The sequence below is a fragment of the Calidris pugnax genome, unplaced genomic scaffold (assembly GCF_001431845.1).
Source record: "Calidris pugnax isolate Ruff unplaced genomic scaffold, ASM143184v1 scaffold156, whole genome shotgun sequence".
Classification (NCBI taxonomy): domain Eukaryota; kingdom Metazoa; phylum Chordata; class Aves; order Charadriiformes; family Scolopacidae; genus Calidris; species Calidris pugnax.
The window spans coordinates 2038833-2059202 of NW_015090889.1; the positions used below are offsets into that span (position 1 = coordinate 2038833).

The 20370-nt window shown below is 38.7% G+C and overlaps 1 protein-coding gene across 1 annotated transcript in view; it reads left to right on the forward strand.

Annotated features, from left to right (window-relative positions):
- Nucleotides 1-20370, forward strand: part of LMBRD2 (LMBR1 domain containing 2) — a 37039-nt gene that overhangs the window by 5392 nt on the left and 11277 nt on the right. Inside the window, exons 2-9 of the mRNA XM_014947655.1 lie at nt 5357-5586; nt 6047-6126; nt 8073-8168; nt 8940-9107; nt 9845-10055; nt 16163-16237; nt 16585-16698; nt 19428-19611. Of these exons, the coding sequence (XP_014803141.1) occupies nt 5413-5586; nt 6047-6126; nt 8073-8168; nt 8940-9107; nt 9845-10055; nt 16163-16237; nt 16585-16698; nt 19428-19611 (1102 nt within the window). The 5' untranslated portion in view covers nt 5357-5412. The remainder of the gene's footprint in view (nt 1-5356; nt 5587-6046; nt 6127-8072; nt 8169-8939; nt 9108-9844; nt 10056-16162; nt 16238-16584; nt 16699-19427; nt 19612-20370) is intronic.

The following is a 20370-nucleotide window of genomic DNA, read 5'->3' on the forward strand; positions in this document are numbered from 1 at the left end:
GTGAGACTTAATCTGTTTGATGATCTTTACCTGAGAATACCTCAAGAACAACAACAAAAATGATGTAGTATTCTAAAAATGACTGAGGTACCAAAGATATGAAAATGAGAAGCATGGTGGCTGTCTTTATTACTAATTTTTGAAGAACAGGGAGAATTACAGATTGGCAGACTAGTCTCCTTCCTTTTGAATTCCTGAAAAAAATTCTGTAACAAAATGTTAAAGGAGAAGCTGCTCCCTGAGTATTCACACACCATTCAAGGAGACACACACTCACCACCCAAGTCTGTCACTGCTCAGGCCAAGGTCCCTTTGCAGTGGGTGACCTCAGTGGGCCAATGAGTGCCCCTGTCCACTCTTTACACACACACTTAATCTCAGGCACACTCCCTCCTCCTTCAGGCTCCACTCTAAGTTTCCCTCAGCAGAGTCTTGGGCATTAGATTTTATAAAAGTAAATAATTCAATTGAAAGATACAGCAGCAGGGTCGGACCAGGCTGAGTGCTTCCAGAGAGGGACATTAAATAAAGAAATCCCTGGGCAATTATGCCTTTGCAGTCTATACACTTTGTGTATAGAGCACCGTGACGTGCTCTTCATGTGTCTTTTAGTCCAATGGTGGGGTCTTCTGACACCGTATTAGATTCTTTTTCTGTGCCCGGTGTGCCGTTGACTGCCCTTACCTTGTTGATATGCTTTCTGTGCTGATGGTTGTAACCTCCTTATCTTCTAGTTTAGGCTTCTTGTGCACCTGTACTCGCTGGCAGAACATGGGGAGCTGAAAAGTTACAGACTTAGGGAAAACACTACCAAAACATTAGTGTGTTACCCACATTTTCCTTATACTGAAAGACTAAACACAGCACTGTACCAGCTGATAGGAAAATTACTAAGAAAGCAGATTATTGCAACCTAAAGGTTTCAGTAAGTGTACTCATACTAACTAGAGCTAGGCAAACAGTGTACATCACACCATGTTATAACCCTAAGTAATTTATTATAATTAAAGCTTACTTGTTTAAGCTAAATAACTAATATCTCTAACAAAAAAGCTGTTTGTAAGCATGTGGAATATAATAGTTGAGGAAAAGAGAGCATCACTTTGTCAAGGACAGATGTTGAACTAACCTGACTTATGCCACTGATAGGCCTACTTTATACAAGAGGATCAGTTGATGTCTTATATTTAGTCTTTATAGGACTTTTGATTCTGTTTCTCAGGATGTTTTTGCTGGGGAAGAACAGTTACGAACAGCTACAGTTGCGATTAAGGAGACCCCTGTCAACTTCTTTTCAGTATTTTTACAAGGAGTTTCCAAAATGAAATAATGTTATTATTGAATTTAAGAAGGCACAAAGCTAGGAGGGATTGCAGACCTTTTTGAGTGTGGTAGTGGAAATACATACATACATACATACAAAATGCCATGAAGATTCAGAAGCCTGTGAGAGGAGAAAAGGTACAAATGAGTAGAGTTTTGTGCCTGTGCTTAAGCAGAAGCAGTCAACTTCACAAATACAGGATAAAGAGTGTTGTGCTTCTTATGGGGAGAGAATTTGGAGGGCTGAATTTGTAAAGGGAACATCATGCAGGTTCTGCTTCTTTGTGTACATTTCAGTAAGGCTTGTGAAGCAATGTTCTCCGCAGTTCATACCTTCTCCAGCATTAGCTGGGATACTGCAGTTCCATCTCAGTGCAGGAGGGTGAAGATAACATGGGGAGAGTGTCAACGGCAGCAGTAGGAAATCTGCAGGAAGTGCTATGTTAGACTGACTGGGAAGGGTTGAAGCACCAATTACATTAGTTTGCAGAATTGAACAATCTGCTGGTAAAATGCTTACCCACAAAGTTTGGAAAGAAGAAAACCGTGATACAGGCGGATCTGAGATTTCTGATTAAAGGGGCATTGGAGAGACCAAGGTACTTTCTTCACAGATATGCTCTACTCTTTTCAGCCCTTCTTTAAGAATGTAGTATTGGAGTGTCCTTGTTGTTAAATGTGGTGCTATATAATAGCCCTAAGAAAGTGTGGCTTTTTTAATTCTCTGCTGTTTCATTTAGTAACTTGAGTATTTCTGTACCAGGCAGAGTAGTTAGTTCATTTGTAATGTAAATGGTCATGAGTGTGGTTAGTCTTGAGGTTGGCAAGGTAATGTAATACTGTTGATAATAGGGCGTCTCCAAGGGAATTAAGTGTGAACTGAGGCTTTTATGGTGCTTGTAGAGAGTTATTAGATGTGTTTGGATTCTAGAGGATTTCACATCAGAATTTTGAAATGTATGTCCTATATGGGCGTAATCAAACTCTCCACTACAAAAAAAGCTTACAAGTTTTGTCCATGTCTGAAACAAAGCAGGAAAACCCAAAGACTACACAAGAGCGCATCCTTGTCTTCCAGTGCCAGTGTTTCAGCTTTTAATCTTATTTTTGTTGGTCTGTTACTGCCTTACTCTCCAGAAATGGACTATGCCAATAGATACTCTTCCCTTTAGAGTTAGGAATGTCATTACATTTTTTCATTGCTTAGTGAGAGCATCTTCTAAGCTGTTAGAAGGCTGTGCATCACAAGAGAACTCTTCTGAAGTAGTTCATTGATCTCAGGAGAACATTCTTTAGGGGATCAGGATTTTCAGACAGCTGATATTAGGGAGCTGTGTGCTGTTAATGAGAATCCTGTCTAAATAAAATGAAGAAGCAGAATTATGGATTAGGAACATGGCTTTATACTCTGCAGAAATTTATTTTAAGGTCTGATACAAATAATTCTAGTAGCACGGGTCCCAAACACAGCCCTCCTGTTAGGCAAGATTTAGTTCACAGTAGGAGTTACTCTCAAGCATTGCATTTCTCACTGTGTGGATTGTTTTCCATTTAAGTAATTTATGCTGAGAGTTTCTGTCCAAAACTTTGAAGTGTAATTTTGAAAATGTGTATGTATTATTTCAAAACAACTATATTTGTCATCAGTTGCAGTATCATAAAAATTAGGCCTTTCCTTATGTTTTTTCAGACTAAAGTAAGAACCAGGTGAAGAACAGAAAAATGTGGTTTATTTAGATAACTGCAAAGTTGCTTTTGGCTTTGAAAGTGATTTAAGTTGTGGTAGGACTCTAATTCCCTCTCTGTTTTAGCATATTCAGTACATGTTTGTGAACATGTTTTTTGGAAGTTTCCTCATGCTAGTAACAGAGTGGAGCATCTTGCACAAGCACTTTTCACCTTCTGTTTTGATAGCAGCTTTTCAGGTGTGACTGCAGAAAAAAAATGTATAGGTGTTACTAATGGAAGGTATGCTGTATAATTTTTTTGTTTACATAGCATAAGGTGTGGCTATAATGAGCAACCAAAGCTTCGTATGTCAGATGGTACTGCCTTAATAAAGTCCATATATAGTATATACATGTATTTTTTATGGAATTTCCTACTATACTATCAATACAAAACACTCTTGTTTTCTGAGGAAACAAGAATGGTACCATAAAATAGACAAGGACTTGCTTAGAATAAGTAATTGAGAAATAAGTTAAGTATCCTGCGTTCAGCATTTACGAATGATCTGGCCAAAATGTAGTACAGACAGATTAAGGGGATACATTGACCTAACAGGAACGCTAGTGATTTGAGAAACACATTAGGTGAAAGGCAGAATATAAAAGGTAAGTGTAGGCATCTTTGATAAGAAACAGCAAGGTAACTCAAGCTATTTTCAGAATATGGGATGCTCTGTGTCTAACAGCTGATATGGAGTAAACTGACTGCTCTTACTATTTGGAAATTAAATATGAAAGTAGCAAAATGAGGGGAAACAAATCTTCAGGGAAGAATCACAGAAAAATTGTTCTGTGTGTCCTTAAGGAAATAATGCTGTAACAAACTGGAATTTTTTAGTGAAAATAAGTCAGTTTTCACTGGTTAGCGCCCTTATACATAACAGATCTGCCTAAGCAATATATTGAGATATTAGTGAAGGAGATAGTTCGCTTTAACATATTATAAAGGGATTTTAAAATAAATTGAAGGAAATTTTAGTAGTAGCATTTCTTTTAATCTCTGAAGTTCCAGTGAAAAGTTAAAGCACTAAAAATACAACAGTGGGGAAGCAGTAGCAAAAACTATTTGAGTTAAATCAAACCATCTAAAGTGGTGACCTTGATGGAGAAGCAAGTTAACCTGACCAGAAAACCTTATTTTTTAATACTTTTAAAATATTTTTTAAAAAATAAAAATAAAATAAATAAATTAAATAAATAAAATAAATAAAAATAATAAATGATAATATAATAATATTATTAAAATAATAAATATTTATATATAAATAAAGAAATATTATCTATATATAAATAAGTATTAATAAATATTATTAAAATAATAAATGATAGTATAATATATAATATAATAATGATATAATAATATAATATAAATAAAAATAAATAAATAAAGTAAATTAAAAATAAAATAAAAAGAAAATAAAAATATTTTTTAATTTTTTATTTTAAAAAACCTTATTTTTTAAAAATGTGTGAAGTGGTAAAATGATGCTTTTTTAAAAAGGTTAGAAGCAGTTTTTAACGATGTAACAAGTCAGTGAAATTTGTACAGCTCACTGGCCCTTTGCATAATAGCATGGCTGTATCAAGATCTGTGAACTTTTTAGGCATTTCTAGCAGCCTTGACGGTACCACAGAGTACCTAAACCCAGGATGAGCAAAGCAAAAACATACCATGGCAAGACTAATAACAAATGAATTGAGACCTTTGTTTCTCTGAAGAACAGAAGAGGGATAGGAATGTTGTCTCTTATTACATGATATTTCAAACCTAGAAGAGGTACATCACAAGTAGATTAACATATACTTTGCTGTATTTTTATGCTCTGTTAACTCTGAGTACAGAATTTAAATGCATAGTTGAGAAGCAGTCCATTAACAAGCTTTCCAGAAACATTTAATTTAAATGTTTAACCCTTTGTCCAAATTAGCTGATTTGCTCTAAAAGAAAAATAAGCGCAGAAGATATTTTCTTTTGAAATTTGCACTTGAAATTAAAAGCTAGGCTTATAGTCTTAGTCAAGGATAGAGATTTCACTTTTGGATCTGTTGTATATCGAGAAGGTGAAATGGACTTGTCCTAATATGCTGCTAGAAATGACAAAATTGGAATGACATGATATTTTGATTTTTGCAGTGGACTTCAAAGCACCTTAATGAAAGTCTTGTTCTTCATCTCATCAGAGTTCTTCATGTGAAATAAGAAAAATCTACTAATATGTTTTAAAAGGTCTATTAAGTAATTATTTTCTGTGTAAGTATCCTCCAGAGATTTTAATGTAATTAAACCTTTTTTTGTTCTACAGTTCTGATCTGCTTTCTTACGTGAGCTGCGTTGTATGGCTGGAGTGAACATTCAATAATGAGTGGTGCAGCGTTGGGCCTTGAGATAGTATTGGTCTTTTTTCTGGCCTTATTCCTACTGCATCGGTATGGAGACTTCAAGAAACAGCACAGGCTGGTGATCATAGCAACGTTATTGGCTTGGTATCTTTGCTTTCTCATTGTATTTATACTGCCTCTGGATGTCAGTACGGTAAGAAACTTGTGAGATTTTCTGCTTAGTTGCATAAAATGTGTATGGTATTTATTTTCTAATCATAATTTCAAAAGATGGTATCTTAAACAGCAAATAATTTTTCCAAATAATATCTTAATAAACTAAACACTTTCTGGCTTTCTGTATGACAGCATGTGTTTACAATTAATTTTATTTTTTGTTCATCTCATTAATTAACAAATCTATTTCAAATGTTTTAAAATTGCATTATTTTTTTAATAGCACTTTTTTTATCTGTTTAACCAACATAAAACATTTTCATTTTTTTACTTACTTGTCCTGCAGGATGTATGTTGCTTTGAGGCTTTATTAGTATAATTGCTCCCAAGTGTAAACCTGGAGTACAGGGATTTTTTTTTAAATGGGACTTTTTATTTTTAAATAAATATTGTTCATTTTTTTTCTGGTCACTAATACAAAATTAATTGTCTTTTAGACTATTTATAATCGGTGCAAACTTGCGGTTAACTCCAGCCCTGCAGAAGGCAATGGCTCTTACGTTACTCTTGCTCCAAGGTATAAGCTATATGTTTCCTTTATTAGACTTTTTTTAAAGAAGTATTTTATGATTTTCTTCTTTTAAATGATAGGAGTATATATTAGACTAATAAAAAATGTTAACTGTGTAATATGACATTTAAAAATTATAAGCATATAGGAAGGTGAGGGAAGAGGTGAAGAAAAGGGGGGGAGTATGGTTGGGGGATATGGTGTAGGGGAGTACTTTAGAGTAGGGTGGATGGCTGGACTCGATGATCCCGAGGGTCTCTTCCAGCCTAGATAATTCTGTGATTCTGTGATTCCGTGAAAAGTGGATCTGCATCTATTGGTAATTTAATCAGTTGAATTTATAATTTAATTGATTATCTAAATATTCCTCTATTTATAATATTTTTTTCTTTAAGGTTTCACGTTAGATTACTTCTATTTCATTGTTAAAGCTATAGAACTAAGCTGTTCAAGCAACCTTGATTACGTAGAGACCCTGGTGAATGCTTATCTTTCCTTTACAATTTTAAAGACTTTAGACTTGAAAATCTGCTTTTATACCTTACGAATTAAGAAGCCTGTATTATATATAAGTAGCATATTTAATTGCTTATTATAATCACATATATATAGTAATTGAAGTTATCTGAAATTTACTGTGTTCTACCAAAGTAATGATAGCTTGCTTGCCATCTTCTGGCAGGAAGGAAGTAACCCCTAAAAGAAGGGAATGTGGGCTCTTTCCATAGTGGCTCGTTCTTTAGCCTCCATTGACTATTCCCACATCTTGTAGATGTGAGCAGTGTAGTTATCTGTAAGAGTTTAAGATGTTATTAATACATCCATGCAATGCATTGCCTCTTTTGTTGCTCCAAAGCATGGTCTACCTGAATGTTGTATATCCATGGAAGAACAGTAAAATGCCAGACTTAATAGCACAGCATTTTACCCTCTATTTAGGACTATCCAGTGCATGTTAGCTAAACATAGTTAGGTAAATACACAATTTGAAAACTATTTCAGTTTACCTATAGTTTCAGAGAATGCTGAGGGATGCTGTACTGTAGTATGTGACTTGAGTATATCAACTAGAAGTATCAACTTAAGTAATAATTGAGCAGATCTGTGTTGGTGCAGCTCAGATCTTAAAGCTTTGTTTGAAACCTTTACTCACACAACCTGTCATTCTATGGTAATTTGATAGTTTTGAAAATACTTAGGCTGCGTACACAAAAGCTCACAACTCAAGCTTAACTAGTTTGACCCTGGAAAACACCAATTATTTCTCAATAGATGTTGCTATTAAATTGGCTGCATTGCACCTTGACTCACCATTGCTTCATTACCCAGACAGATGTGGGGAAAAAAGCCCCTGAAGTGTCTTAGTGAGGATGTCTTTTGCTCTTTTTTTTTCTAAGAGGACCTTATGGCTTTTCTGATCTTCTGAAATAAATGTCAGAAGAGTCAAAGTTCATGTGAGCTTGACTAAATCCAGCTGGGTGAAAGAAGAAACAACTGAAACACTTTTAACCACTAAATGCACTACATAGTAGAGCTAGGTGATGGTGTCCTTAGTTTTTAAAAACCTATTGTATGAACTAAAGTCGAATGGTCTTCTGTCTACAGAAATGTCTTTTTCTTTGTATGAAGAAAGTACTTCTTGCCCACAAAGAAAAATTGTAACTTTAAATTCCTTAATTGCTTATTTCTTTTTAAGCTACTGGTTTTTTTCTCTGAGAAAGCTGTCTTGTCCAGATATGTTATTTGCGGTGAGGAGAATGATAAATATTTTCAAGTGGTGATTCCGTTTATTTTCTACTGAGATATTTGAGTAAATAGTCAATTATCAACTAGGAGTGTATTACTTCTATGCTATTTTCAAAGACATTTCTGGATAGGGGAATTTATAGAAAATGTTTTTTATACTCTTGTCCCTAGAACTAACAATTAACTTATTATTTACATTGTTGCAGCAAGCAAAAATGTTTCAAACCATGGAGTTACATTCCTAATGGAATTATGCCAATTTTCTGGCGTGTTGTGTATTGGACGTCACAGTTTTTAACATGGTAAGTAAGGCATAAGAATATGACAGACTATGATATAGGTATAATTTCTAAGTGTAGTGTCTTTAAGACTAGCATAGTGTCTTAAAGCCTTTATAGTCATAGCATAGTCTTAAAAGAGTATGTATCACTATTTGACAGAGTTGTCTAATCAGATACAATTTGCTAGCAGTAAAATTTCTCTAATAATTGCTGTACTAAATTGAGCATGCTTTTTTTTTGCTCCTTTTTCAGGTGGCAGCCATTTACTTTTGGTTCACTTTTATGGCTGAAACTGAGCAATTTACTCAGACTCGGTTATGGATAGATTGTCTGAAAAAAGTGGGTTTTAGGCAAAAGGACACCAAAATAATTCCATTAATAAGTTGGGTAGTTTTTGAGTTATTTGCCTTTATTTGCTATACTATATAAAGCTACAGGTACAACTACAGCAAACAGGTGTTACATGCTTTTGGGTTAGATTAATGTGTGGTTTCTGGCCAACCCCTCATCAAATAATTATTTTGATTGCTCAGTCAAGAATATCAGGGTTGGTAGCAAGTTCTCAATTAACACCCACTTTTCACAGTAAAGCTAACTGCATTGTTTTTATCTGCAGTTTGTTTAAGGTTTGCCATCAGACCAGTACGTCCAGCATAAAAACATATAACTACCAAATTTTGCTAGAAGTTTGGGCGTCTTTAGCTTAAACACTCCCTTCTCAGTATCCTGCCACTGGTAAACTACCATTTTTGGTTGGCTGATGTGGTTTGGTTTTGTTTGCTTTCCTCCTAGGATTCTGCTACCTTTCATGCAGTCATATGCTAGATCAGGAGGATTCTCCATTACTGGAAAGATTAAAACTGCATTGATTGAGAATGCAATCTATTATGGCACTTACTTGCTGATTTTTGGAGCATTTTTGATATACGTGGCTGTAAACCCAAACTTCAATTTACAATGGTAAGAATAATGTTGTAAGCACTTGCATGAGTTCTCATGAAATTATTATGGGTAATCTCTTCTGTAGATAAAATGAGTCTTTTTTTAAATAAACAATTTTAATTAATCTGATTTTTCCTAGGTAGTTGGGAAGTTCTGTTAATGTTTTTATGGAAAGGGATTTTTTGACTATTTACAGAGATACAAGTTTTGGTTTTCTGATTTTGATATGTACAGCAGAGGCATCCTCTTATATTTGCAATGTGTGGTTTTTTTTTTTTCTCTCTACAAATGCATTTGCATATTAGGGCAGAAAATTTCTCAGTGTTTCCAGATTAACATCTTTCAAAAAGTCTGTGTCAATATTTCCTGTGTAGCACTTCTGTTTACTGTAGATTCTATTTACAGGTCATAGTATGTTAAAATATTTGTATTTATAACATTGCTAATGGTCTTCCATACTAGATACAGTGGTAAACACTGTCATGCACTTTCAATGGGGAGATATAGAAAAATCGTGGCAGCTTTAAGTATGGCCAAGAAGCAGAGTAGCCCTGGGGAAGAATACAGATGGTGCTAAGTCTGTTCCTTGAAAGCTGAAAGCTTGAAGCTGAAAGCTTGAAAGACCCTAAAGGTAAACTTGAAAGCTGTATTGGTGCATAGACACTTCAAGGTTGCTTTCTTGCGAGTTGCATAGGAGGATGCTGTGTGTTTCTTTGTTTTTTCTTTTTTGTTTGTTCTATTGTTTCTCTCCTTAGGAACCAGCTTCAGACTATTGGGATAGCAGCTGCAAACACATGGGGTCTCTTTCTTCTTGTGTTGCTTTTGGGTTATGGTTTGGTGGAAATTCCCCGTTCTCACTGGAATGGGGCTAAGAGGGGTTATCTACTCATGAAGACCTATTTCAAAGCTGCCAAACTGATGACTGAAAAAGCAGATGCAGAGGAGAATTTAGAGGATATTATGGAGGTAAGTAATGCCTTTTGCTATGAAGTAAGAGTAGGCGGCTGTTAATCGTCACTGAATTTCATGGTGTTGGGCTCTAGTGGCAAGAAAGCATAAGTAGCATGAAGCTACTGTGAAAACAGTGGTAAATTAAGAAATCATCAGTGTGCCACTTGATGACGCTTGATTCTGTGTAAAAATCAAAAGAGAAATAGTCCAAGATGTTAAGAACTTGGCAACTTGATAGCCATTATTTGTTGGTTATATTTTTTTCTTCACCTTTTTGGAGTAATATTGGTCATTAGCAAATAGCATTCCAGAGTGAACTGGAAAATCATGTAATAGTTTGGGTTGGAAGGGACCCTAAAGGTCATCTAGTCCAATGTCCAGTGCCCCCTGCAATGGACAGGAACATCTTTGACTAGAACAGATTACTCAGAGCACCATCCAACTTGACCTTGAATGTTTCCAGGGATGGGGCATCTGCCACGTCTCTGGGCAACCCATTCCAGTGTTTCACCCTCATAGAATCATAGAATCATAGAATTTCCCAGGCCGGAAGGGACCTCCAAGGGTCATCTAGTCCGACCTCCCCGCAGTCAGCAGGGACACCCCCAACTAGACCAGGTTGCCCAGGGCCTCGTCGAGCCTCTCCTTGAATATCTCCAGGGATGGGGCCTCAACCACCTCCCTGGGCAACCTGTTCCAGTGCTCCACTACCCTCACAGTAAAGAACCCCCTTCTAATCTCCAATCTAAATCTGTTCCCCACACAGTGAAAGATTTTTTCCTTATATCTAGTCTATATCAACCCTCTTTCAGTTTAAAGTCATTACCTTTTGTCCTGTTGCAACAGGCCATGCTAAAATGTCTGTCCCCATCTTTTGTCTAGGCCCCCTTTCATAGAATCGTCTAGGTTGGAAGAGACCCTTGGGATCATCGAGTCCAACCATCTACCCTACTCTACAAAGTCCTCCCCTACACCATGTCCCTTAGCACTGCATCTAAACGGCCCTTAAACACAGCCAGGGATGGTGACTCCCCCCCCTCCCTGGGCAGCCTGTTCCAGTGCCCTATCACTTTTGGTGAAAAATTCTTTCCTAATGTTCAAAAATTCTTTCCTAATATTCAAAGTTTAAGTACTCAAAGGCCACTATAAGGTCTCCCTGAAGCCTTCTGTTCTCCAGGCTGAACAGCCCCAACTCTCTCAGCCTGTCCTCATAGGAGAGATGCTCCATCCCTGTGATCATTTTTGTGGCCCTTGTCTGGACTCGCTCCAATGGTTCAGTGTCCAGAGCTGGACGCAGTACTGCAGGAGGGGTCTCACCAGAGTGGAGTAGAGGGGCAGAATCAGCTCCCTTAACCTGCTGGACACAATTCTTTTGATGCAGCCCAGGATACAGTTTGCTCTCTTGGCTGCAAGTCCACACTGCTAGTCCAGCTTTTTATCCATCAGTAGCCCCAAGTCTCTGCCAGGGCTGTTCTCAATCCCTTCATCCCCCAGGCTCCCTTAACCTGCTGGACACAATTCTTTTGATGCAGCCCAGGATACAGTTTGCTCTCTTGGCTGCAAGTCCACACTGCTAGTCCAGCTTTTTATCCATCAGTAGCCCCAAGTCTCTGCCAGGGCTGTTCTCAATCCCTTCATCCCCCAGCCTGTATTGATCTTGGGGGTTGCCCCGACCCAGGTGCAGGACTCTGCACTTGGCCTAGTTGAACCTCATAAGGTTCTCGTGCACCCACTTCCCAAGTTTGTCCAGGTCCCTCTGGGTGGCACCCTATTCCTCAGGCATGTGAACTGCACCACTCAGCTTGGTGTCATCCACAAACTTGCTAAAGGTGCACTTGATCCCACTGTCTGTGTTGTTGATGAAGAGATGATGAACAGCAGGGGTCCCAATGTGGACTCTTGAGGGACACCACTTCTCACTGACCTCCATCTGGACATTGAGCCTTTTGATGCAACCATCCAACCAATTTGTCATCAACTGAACAGTCCACCCATCAAATCATTCTCTCTCCAATTTAGAGAGCAGGATGTTGTGGGGGACTGTCTCAAAGGCCTTAGAGTAGTCTAGATAGACAACATCTGTAACTCTTCCGTTGTCCGCTGGTGTAGTCACTCCATCATAGAAGGTCTCCAGATTGGTCAGGCAGGACTTGGCCATGGTGAAGCCATGCTGGCTGTCTCCGGTCACCTCCCTGTCCTCCATGAGCCTTAGCATAGCTTCTAGGAGGATCTGTTCTATGGTCTTGTCAGCACAGAGGGGAGGCTGACAGATGGCAGTTCCCAGGGTCTTCCTTTCTACCCTTTTTAAGAATGGGTGCAATGTTTCCCTTTTTCTAGTCACTGGGGATGTCCCCTGACTGCCATGACTTTTCAAATATCATGGAGAGTGGCTTGGCAGCTACATCAGCCAATTCCCTTTGGACTCTGATATATATTTCTCTCAAGTCCCATAGACTTCTGTATGTTCAGGTTCCTCAGGTGACAACCTCCTAGGGGGAGGAACTTTGCTCCCCCAGTCCCCATCTTGTGGTCCATCCACTCAGGAAGTGTGGGGAGAGCGGTTGCCAGTGAAGACAGGCAAAAAAGTCATTGAGTACCTAGTCTGTTGTTACCAGTTTGCCAGTCTTGCTCATCAGGGACAGTACACTTTCTTTGGCCTTTCTTTTCTGCCTGACATACCTGTAGAAGCCCTTTTTATTATTCTTTGCAACCCTTGCTAAGTTCACCTCTAGCTAAAGAGGCATTTGGACCTCATGAAGTTCAAACCTTATTAATTCAACAAGCCCAAGTGCAAGGTTATGCATGTGGGTTGGGACAATCCCAAGCACAAATTCAGGCTGGGTAGAGAATTGATTGAGAGCGGCCCTGAGAAGGACTTAGGGGTGTTGGCTGATGAGAAGTTCAACATGAACCCGCAATGTGCATTCACAGCCCAGAAAGCGGACTGCATCCTGGGCTGCATCAAAAGAAGCATGGCCAGCAGGGCGAGGAAGAAATTCTTTACTCTCAGGATGGTGAGGCACTGGAACAGGTTGCTCAGGGAAGCTGTGGGTGCCCCATCCCTGGAAGTGTTCAAGGCCAGGCTGGGTGGGGCTTTGAGCAACCTGGTCCAGTTGGGAGTTGTCCCTGCCCATGGGAGGAGCGTTGCTACTAGGTGATCTTGTAAGGTCCCTTCCAACTCTAACCATTCTGTGTTTCTATGGTGATAATCTCACTACATAATGAAAAACTCTTTGTCACAGACTGGTCAGGTCTCTTATGATCATTCCTTCAGGACATTTAGAGGGAATCCAGAAACACTGGCAGTCATCTGTTGGAACAGCCTTTTGTATGTGTCCATGGACTGTCTATATCCATTTAGCCTCCATTGTCACACTAAACAAATACAATTCTTCTGTCTGCTAATCATCCTATTTGATAAGATATCTAAGCCTTTACAGTTATTTCTGTCCTCCAAACTCTGGAACTTACATATATTTTTTTAAACTGCAGTTTGTAGCAACAACAAAAAAGCATCAAAATTTTATGTCTGCATTGCCAGCGGTTGCGAGCGCACATCGTTGGCTCAATGTCCAGCTTTTCCTCCCTCACTACCCTCAAGTCCTTCTCATCAGGGCTGCTCACAGTCCCTTCATCCCCAGCCTGTATTGATACTGGGGGTTGCCCCGACCCAGGTGCAGGACTCTGCACTTGGCCTAGTTGAACCTCATAAGGTTCTCGTGCACCCACTTCCCAAGTTTGTCCAGGTCCCTCTGGGTGGCACCCTATTCCTCAGGCATGTGAACTGCACCACTCAGCTTGGTGTCATCCACAAACTTGCTAAAGGTGCACTTGATCCCACTGTCTGTGTTGTTGATGAAGAGATGATGAACAGCAGGGGTCCCAATGTGGACTCTTGAGGGACACCACTTCTCACTGACCTCCATCTGGACATTGAGCCTTTTGATGCAACCATCCAACCAATTTGTCATCAACTGAACAGTCCACCCATCAAATCATTCTCTCTCCAATTTAGAGAGCAGGATGTTGTGGGGGACTGTCTCAAAGGCCTTAGAGTAGTCTAGATAGACAACATCTGTAACTCTTCCGTTGTCCGCTGGTGTAGTCACTCCATCATAGAAGGTCTCCAGATTGGTCAGGCAGGACTTGGCCATGGTGAAGCCATGCTGGCTGTCTCCAGTCACCTCCCTGTCCTCCATGAGCCTTAGCATAGCTTCTAGGAGGATCTGTTCTATGGTCTTGTCAGCACAGAGGGGAGGCTGACAGATGGCAGTTCCCAGGGTCTTCCTTTCTACCCTTTTTAAGAATGGGTGCAATGTTTCCCTTTTTCTAGTCACTGGGGATGTCCCCTGACTGCCATGACTTTTCAAATATCATGGAGAGTGGCTTGGCAGCTACATCAGCCAATTCCCTTTGGACTCTGATATATATTTCTCTCAAGTCCCATAGACTTCTGTATGTTCAGGTTCCTCAGGTGAGAACCTCCTAGGGGGAGGAACTTTGCTCCCCCAGTCCCCATCTTGTGGTCCATCCACTCAGGAAGTGTGGGGAGAGCGGTTGCCAGTGAAGACAGGCAAAAAAGTCATTGAGTACCTAGTCTGTTGTTACCAGTTTGCCAGTCTTGCTCATCAGGGACAGTACACTTTCTTTGGCCTTTCTTTTCTGCCTGACATACCTGTAGAAGCCCTTTTTATTATTCTTTGCAACCCTTGCTAAGTTCACCTCTAGCTAAAGAGGCATTTGGACCTCATGAAGTTCAAACCTTATTAATTCAACAAGCCCAAGTGCAAGGTTATGCATGTGGGTTGGGACAATCCCAAGCACAAATTCAGGCTGGGTAGAGAATTGATTGAGAGCGGCCCTGAGAAGGACTTAGGGGTGTTGGCTGATGGGAAGTTCAACATGAACCCGCAATGTGCATTCACAGCCCAGAAAGCGGACTGCATCCTGGGCTGCATCAAAAGAAGCATGGCCAGCAGGGCGAGGAAGAAATTCTTTACTCTCAGGATGGTGAGGCACTGGAACAGGTTGCTCAGGGAAGCTGTGGGTGCCCCATCCCTGGAAGTGTTCAAGGCCAGGCTGGGTGGGGCTTTGAGCAACCTGGTCCAGTTGGGAGTTGTCCCTGCCCATGGGAGGAGCGTTGCTACTAGGTGATCTTGTAAGGTCCCTTCCAACTCTAACCATTCTGTGTTTCTATGGTGATAATCTCACTACATAATGAAAAACTCTTTGTCACAGACTGGTCAGGTCTCTTATGATCATTCCTTCAGGACATTTAGAGGGAATCCAGAAACACTGGCAGTCATCTGTTGGAACAGCCTTTTGTATGTGTCCATGGACTGTCTATATCCATTTAGCCTCCATTGTCACACTAAACAAATACAATTCTTCTGTCTGCTAATCATCCTATTTGATAAGATATCTAAGCCTTTACAGTTATTTCTGTCCTCCAAACTCTGGAACTTACATATATTTTTTTAAACTGCAGTTTGTAGCAACAACAAAAAAGCATCAAAATTTTATGTCTGCATTGCCAGTAGGATGAACAATAAAATCTAGTTCTCACTAAGCCTGATAAACTGCTAGAGCCAGTTCTGACACAACTTATCTAGGTGTTAGGTAGCATCTTTTAATTACTGCTAAATGCCAGATGGCCCCAGAAATAAGCTATGTGAAGATAAATGTGAGCAAGATATAAAAGGAAGTACTGTAAAATTATTTTCATCAAGCTGGTCCAAGTAATGAAAATTAAACTAAACCAGGTAAGATAGAAACTCCCCCTTTTTACCTACAACTAAAACAAGAAAGCAGTTTCCATTTCAACATTCATGCATAGAAACCAAGCCTCCACACATTCACAGAGTAATGTTTGCACACTGACATCATGGGCTTTTTTAAAACAATACGTATGTGTTCTTTATAAGTGCTCCTTCAGTTATATTGTATCAGATGTCAGTAAAGCTGTGGCTTTTAGGAAGTTCTCTGGTTTTAAGATCTCATGGTTGTTTTTTCCACTGAAAGGGCTGAAACTCTTACCTGACCCTGTAAATTTTTTTTTATCTATTTAATAGATAAATAGATAAAATTTAATAATGAAACAACAACTTTTTTTTCCTCAACAGGAAGTCCGTAAAGTAAGTGAGAGTATCAAGTATAACCACCCATTGAGAAAATGTGTGGATACAATACTGAAAAAGGTAACAAATAGCTCATCTTCAGCCATAATTCTTCAATTGGGCAGGGGATGCTTCCTGCACCTACTGAATGCTTGTACATTATTTTTTTTCCCCCTTATCATAAAATCTCTGATTGGCATGTTTCTATGTCTGACCAGACAATGAGTTGAAATTTGTGGTGGAATGCTTTTTTATGATGTATGTAATTATCTGCTGTATTTTGACATATGTAATATTTTAGAAACAGAAAAATTTACACTTAAAATGAACTTCTCAGTTGCATGAAATACCCCAAATGTTTATAAATAATTAACAAAGAGCACTTGCTACTCCTCCATCTTCCACTTAATTTTCCCTTTTCCTTCCAGTGTCCTACTGAATACCAGGAAAGAATGGGTAGGAACATGGACGATTATGAAGATTTTGATGAAAGACAGAACAGTTATCCAAGTGAAAAAAGTTTGGTCAAACTTCATAAGCAGGTATATTAATAAATGAGAGAATGGCTCACTTTTGCTGATATATTGAGAATAAAATACTAGTCAAACAAGAATTTTCAACATACTTTACCTGAATTGCTGACTGTAGTGGAAACTTTTCTCAGTGTTAGAAAACATAGAAATTTAACATCCCAGCTGATATCTACAGTACACTTTCTTTGGCCTTTCTTTTCTGCCTGACATACCTGTAGAAGCCCTTTTTATTATTCTTTGCAACCCTTGCTAAGTTCACCTCTAGCTAAAGAGGCATTTGGACCTCATGAAGTTCAAACCTTATTAATTCAACAAGCCCAAGTGCAAGGTTATGCATGTGGGTTGGGACAATCCCAAGCACAAATTCAGGCTGGGTAGAGAATTGATTGAGAGCGGCCCTGAGAAGGACTTAGGGGTGTTGGCTGATGAGAAGTTCAACATGAACCCGCAATGTGCATTCACAGCCCAGAAAGCGGACTGCATCCTGGGCTGCATCAAAAGAAGCATGGCCAGCAGGGCGAGGAAGAAATTCTTTACTCTCAGGATGGTGAGGCACTGGAACAGGTTGCTCAGGGAAGCTGTGGGTGCCCCATCCCTGGAAGTGTTCAAGGCCAGGCTGGGTGGGGCTTTGAGCAACCTGGTCCAGTTGGGAGTTGTCCCTGCCCATGGGAGGAGCGTTGCTACTAGGTGATCTTGTAAGGTCCCTTCCAACTCTAACCATTCTGTGTTTCTATGGTGATAATCTCACTACATAATGAAAAACTCTTTGTCACAGACTGGTCAGGTCTCTTATGATCATTCCTTCAGGACATTTAGAGGGAATCCAGAAACACTGGCAGTCATCTGTTGGAACAGCCTTTTGTATGTGTCCATGGACTGTCTATATCCATTTAGCCTCCATTGTCACACTAAACAAATACAATTCTTCTGTCTGCTAATCATCCTATTTGATAAGATATCTAAGCCTTTACAGTTATTTCTGTCCTCCAAACTCTGGAACTTACATATATTTTTTTAAACTGCAGTTTGTAGCAACAACAAAAAAGCATCAAAATTTTATGTCTGCATTGCCAGTAGGATGAACAATAAAATCTAGTTCTCACTAAGCCTGATAAACTGCTAGAGCCAGTTCTGACACAACTTATCTAGGTGTTAGGTAGCATCTTTTAATTACTGCTAAATGCCAGATGGCCCCAGAAATAAGCTATGTGAAGATAAATGTGAGCAAGATATAAAAGGAAGTACTGTAAAATTATTTTCATCAAGCTGGTCCAAGTAATGAAAATTAAACTAAACCAGGTAAGATAGAAACTCCCCCTTTTTACCTACAACTAAAACAAGAAAGCGGTTTCCATTTCAACATTCATGCATAGAAACCAAGCCTCCACACATTCACAGAGTAATGTTTGCACACTGACATCATGGGCTTTTTTAAAACAATACGTATGTGTTCTTTATAAGTGCTCCTTCAGTTATATTGTATCAGATGTCAGTAAAGCTGTGGCTTTTAGGAAGTTCTCTGGTTTTAAGATCTCATGGTTGTTTTTTCCACTGAAAGGGCTGAAACTCTTACCTGACCCTGTAAATTTTTTTTTATCTATTTAATAGATAAATAGATAAAATTTAATAATGAAACAACAACTTTTTTTTCCTCAACAGGAAGTCCGTAAAGTAAGTGAGAGTATCAAGTATAACCACCCATTGAGAAAATGTGTGGATACAATACTGAAAAAGGTAACAAATAGCTCATCTTCAGCCATAATTCTTCAATTGGGCAGGGGATGCTTCCTGCACCTACTGAATGCTTGTACATTATTTTTTTTCCCCCTTATCATAAAATCTCTGATTGGCATGTTTCTATGTCTGACCAGACAATGAGTTGAAATTTGTGGTGGAATGCTTTTTTATGATGTATGTAATTATCTGCTGTATTTTGACATATGTAATATTTTAGAAACAGAAAAATTTACACTTAAAATGAACTTCTCAGTTGCATGAAATACCCCAAATGTTTATAAATAATTAACAAAGAGCACTTGCTACTCCTCCATCTTCCACTTAATTTTCCCTTTTCCTTCCAGTGTCCTACTGAATACCAGGAAAGAATGGGTAGGAACATGGACGATTATGAAGATTTTGATGAAAGACAGAACAGTTATCCAAGTGAAAAAAGTTTGGTCAAACTTCATAAGCAGGTATATTAATAAATGAGAGAATGGCTCACTTTTGCTGATATATTGAGAATAAAATACTAGTCAAACAAGAATTTTCAACATACTTTACCTGAATTGCTGACTGTAGTGGAAACTTTTCTCAGTGTTAGAAAACATAGAAATTTAACATCCCAGCTGATATCTAGGTCCAATTTCTGGATGTGTAAAAAGGGTTCTTTTTGCATTATATCTTGACAGTGTTTTAACTGTCTGTGAGTAAGCTGTGTAATGGTTGGTTGATAATGCATTCTAAAAAAACCTATAGTAAAATATTGGTATTCACTAAGATGCAAAAATAAAGTGGGATATTGGAAAAAGTAGGGTGTTACTGCAAAACGCAGGAATCTTGTATGTAGTCCTCTTATGATTTGTATATTTAGAGAATTAACTGCCTGTTTTTGTGAGTACACATAATTAATCTTTGCAGTTCTCTACTCTAGATATTTTTAAGGGATTTTGCAAAGCTTTTCTCTTGTTTCTTGGAACAATTATGTTGTAACCATAATTTCTTCGATTGTATTATAGGTAATCTACTCAGTACAGAGACATCGTCGTACGCAGGTCCAGTGGCAAATGCTTTTAGAGCAAGCATTTTACCTAGAAGATGTGGCAAAAAATGAAACCAGTGCAACTCGACAGTTTGTTCATACCTTTCGTTCCCAGGAACCAGAGAATAAAATTATTCAATATTTCTACACACCAACTGTTGGTAAGTGCAGATTAAGGAGTAATAAGGCGTAAGGAGTAACCAGTACCGTTTAGTAATAACCGATTGCGTTATGTAGAAAGCTCAGTTGCAGTAGAGGGAAGGAAGTGTGCGTCTTAATGCATTTATGTCATGGCATAGCCATCAGGTATTGATTTATGCTCCTAACAATAAGCTTAATTTTTTTTACAAATTTAGTAGCAGTTAAATGTTGTGATAGCAATAGCAAACTTTGAAGCCTTGTAAGAAGAAAGAAAAATAGCAATTTTAATTATTAGATCATGGCTACCTTCTGCATTTATGAGGCATTATTGAGATGGCACTGCTCTTCCAGTAAAGCAAAGAGGGAAGGACTCTTCATCTGTCCTGTACCAAACGTTAGGACATGCAGCTGCTTGTGCATCTTTTTAGAAAGTGTCTTCTAATCATGTTTTAACTTACCATTTGTTGTGTACTAGCCGTGAGTTATTTCCAGGATAGGACAACATAATTTTACAGCCTAAACATTGTTTCTGAAGGAGTCACAGAGGAACAAGCTAAAAGTGGATCTCCTATAGTATCTAGGCCAAAAGCGAAGCGTTCTGTTCTGCACCTCCACAGTTCCAATCCATTTGCAAAATTTGCCTTCCAAATCCCACCCTGGTTTCCTCAGTTGTGCCTATGGTTATTTACAGCTGAGCCAGATTTCTAGGCATTGGAAAAGCCTAGAAATTAAGTGTGTGACACCCCAGATTCTAGTCTTATTTTAAGGGTGTGCGTGCA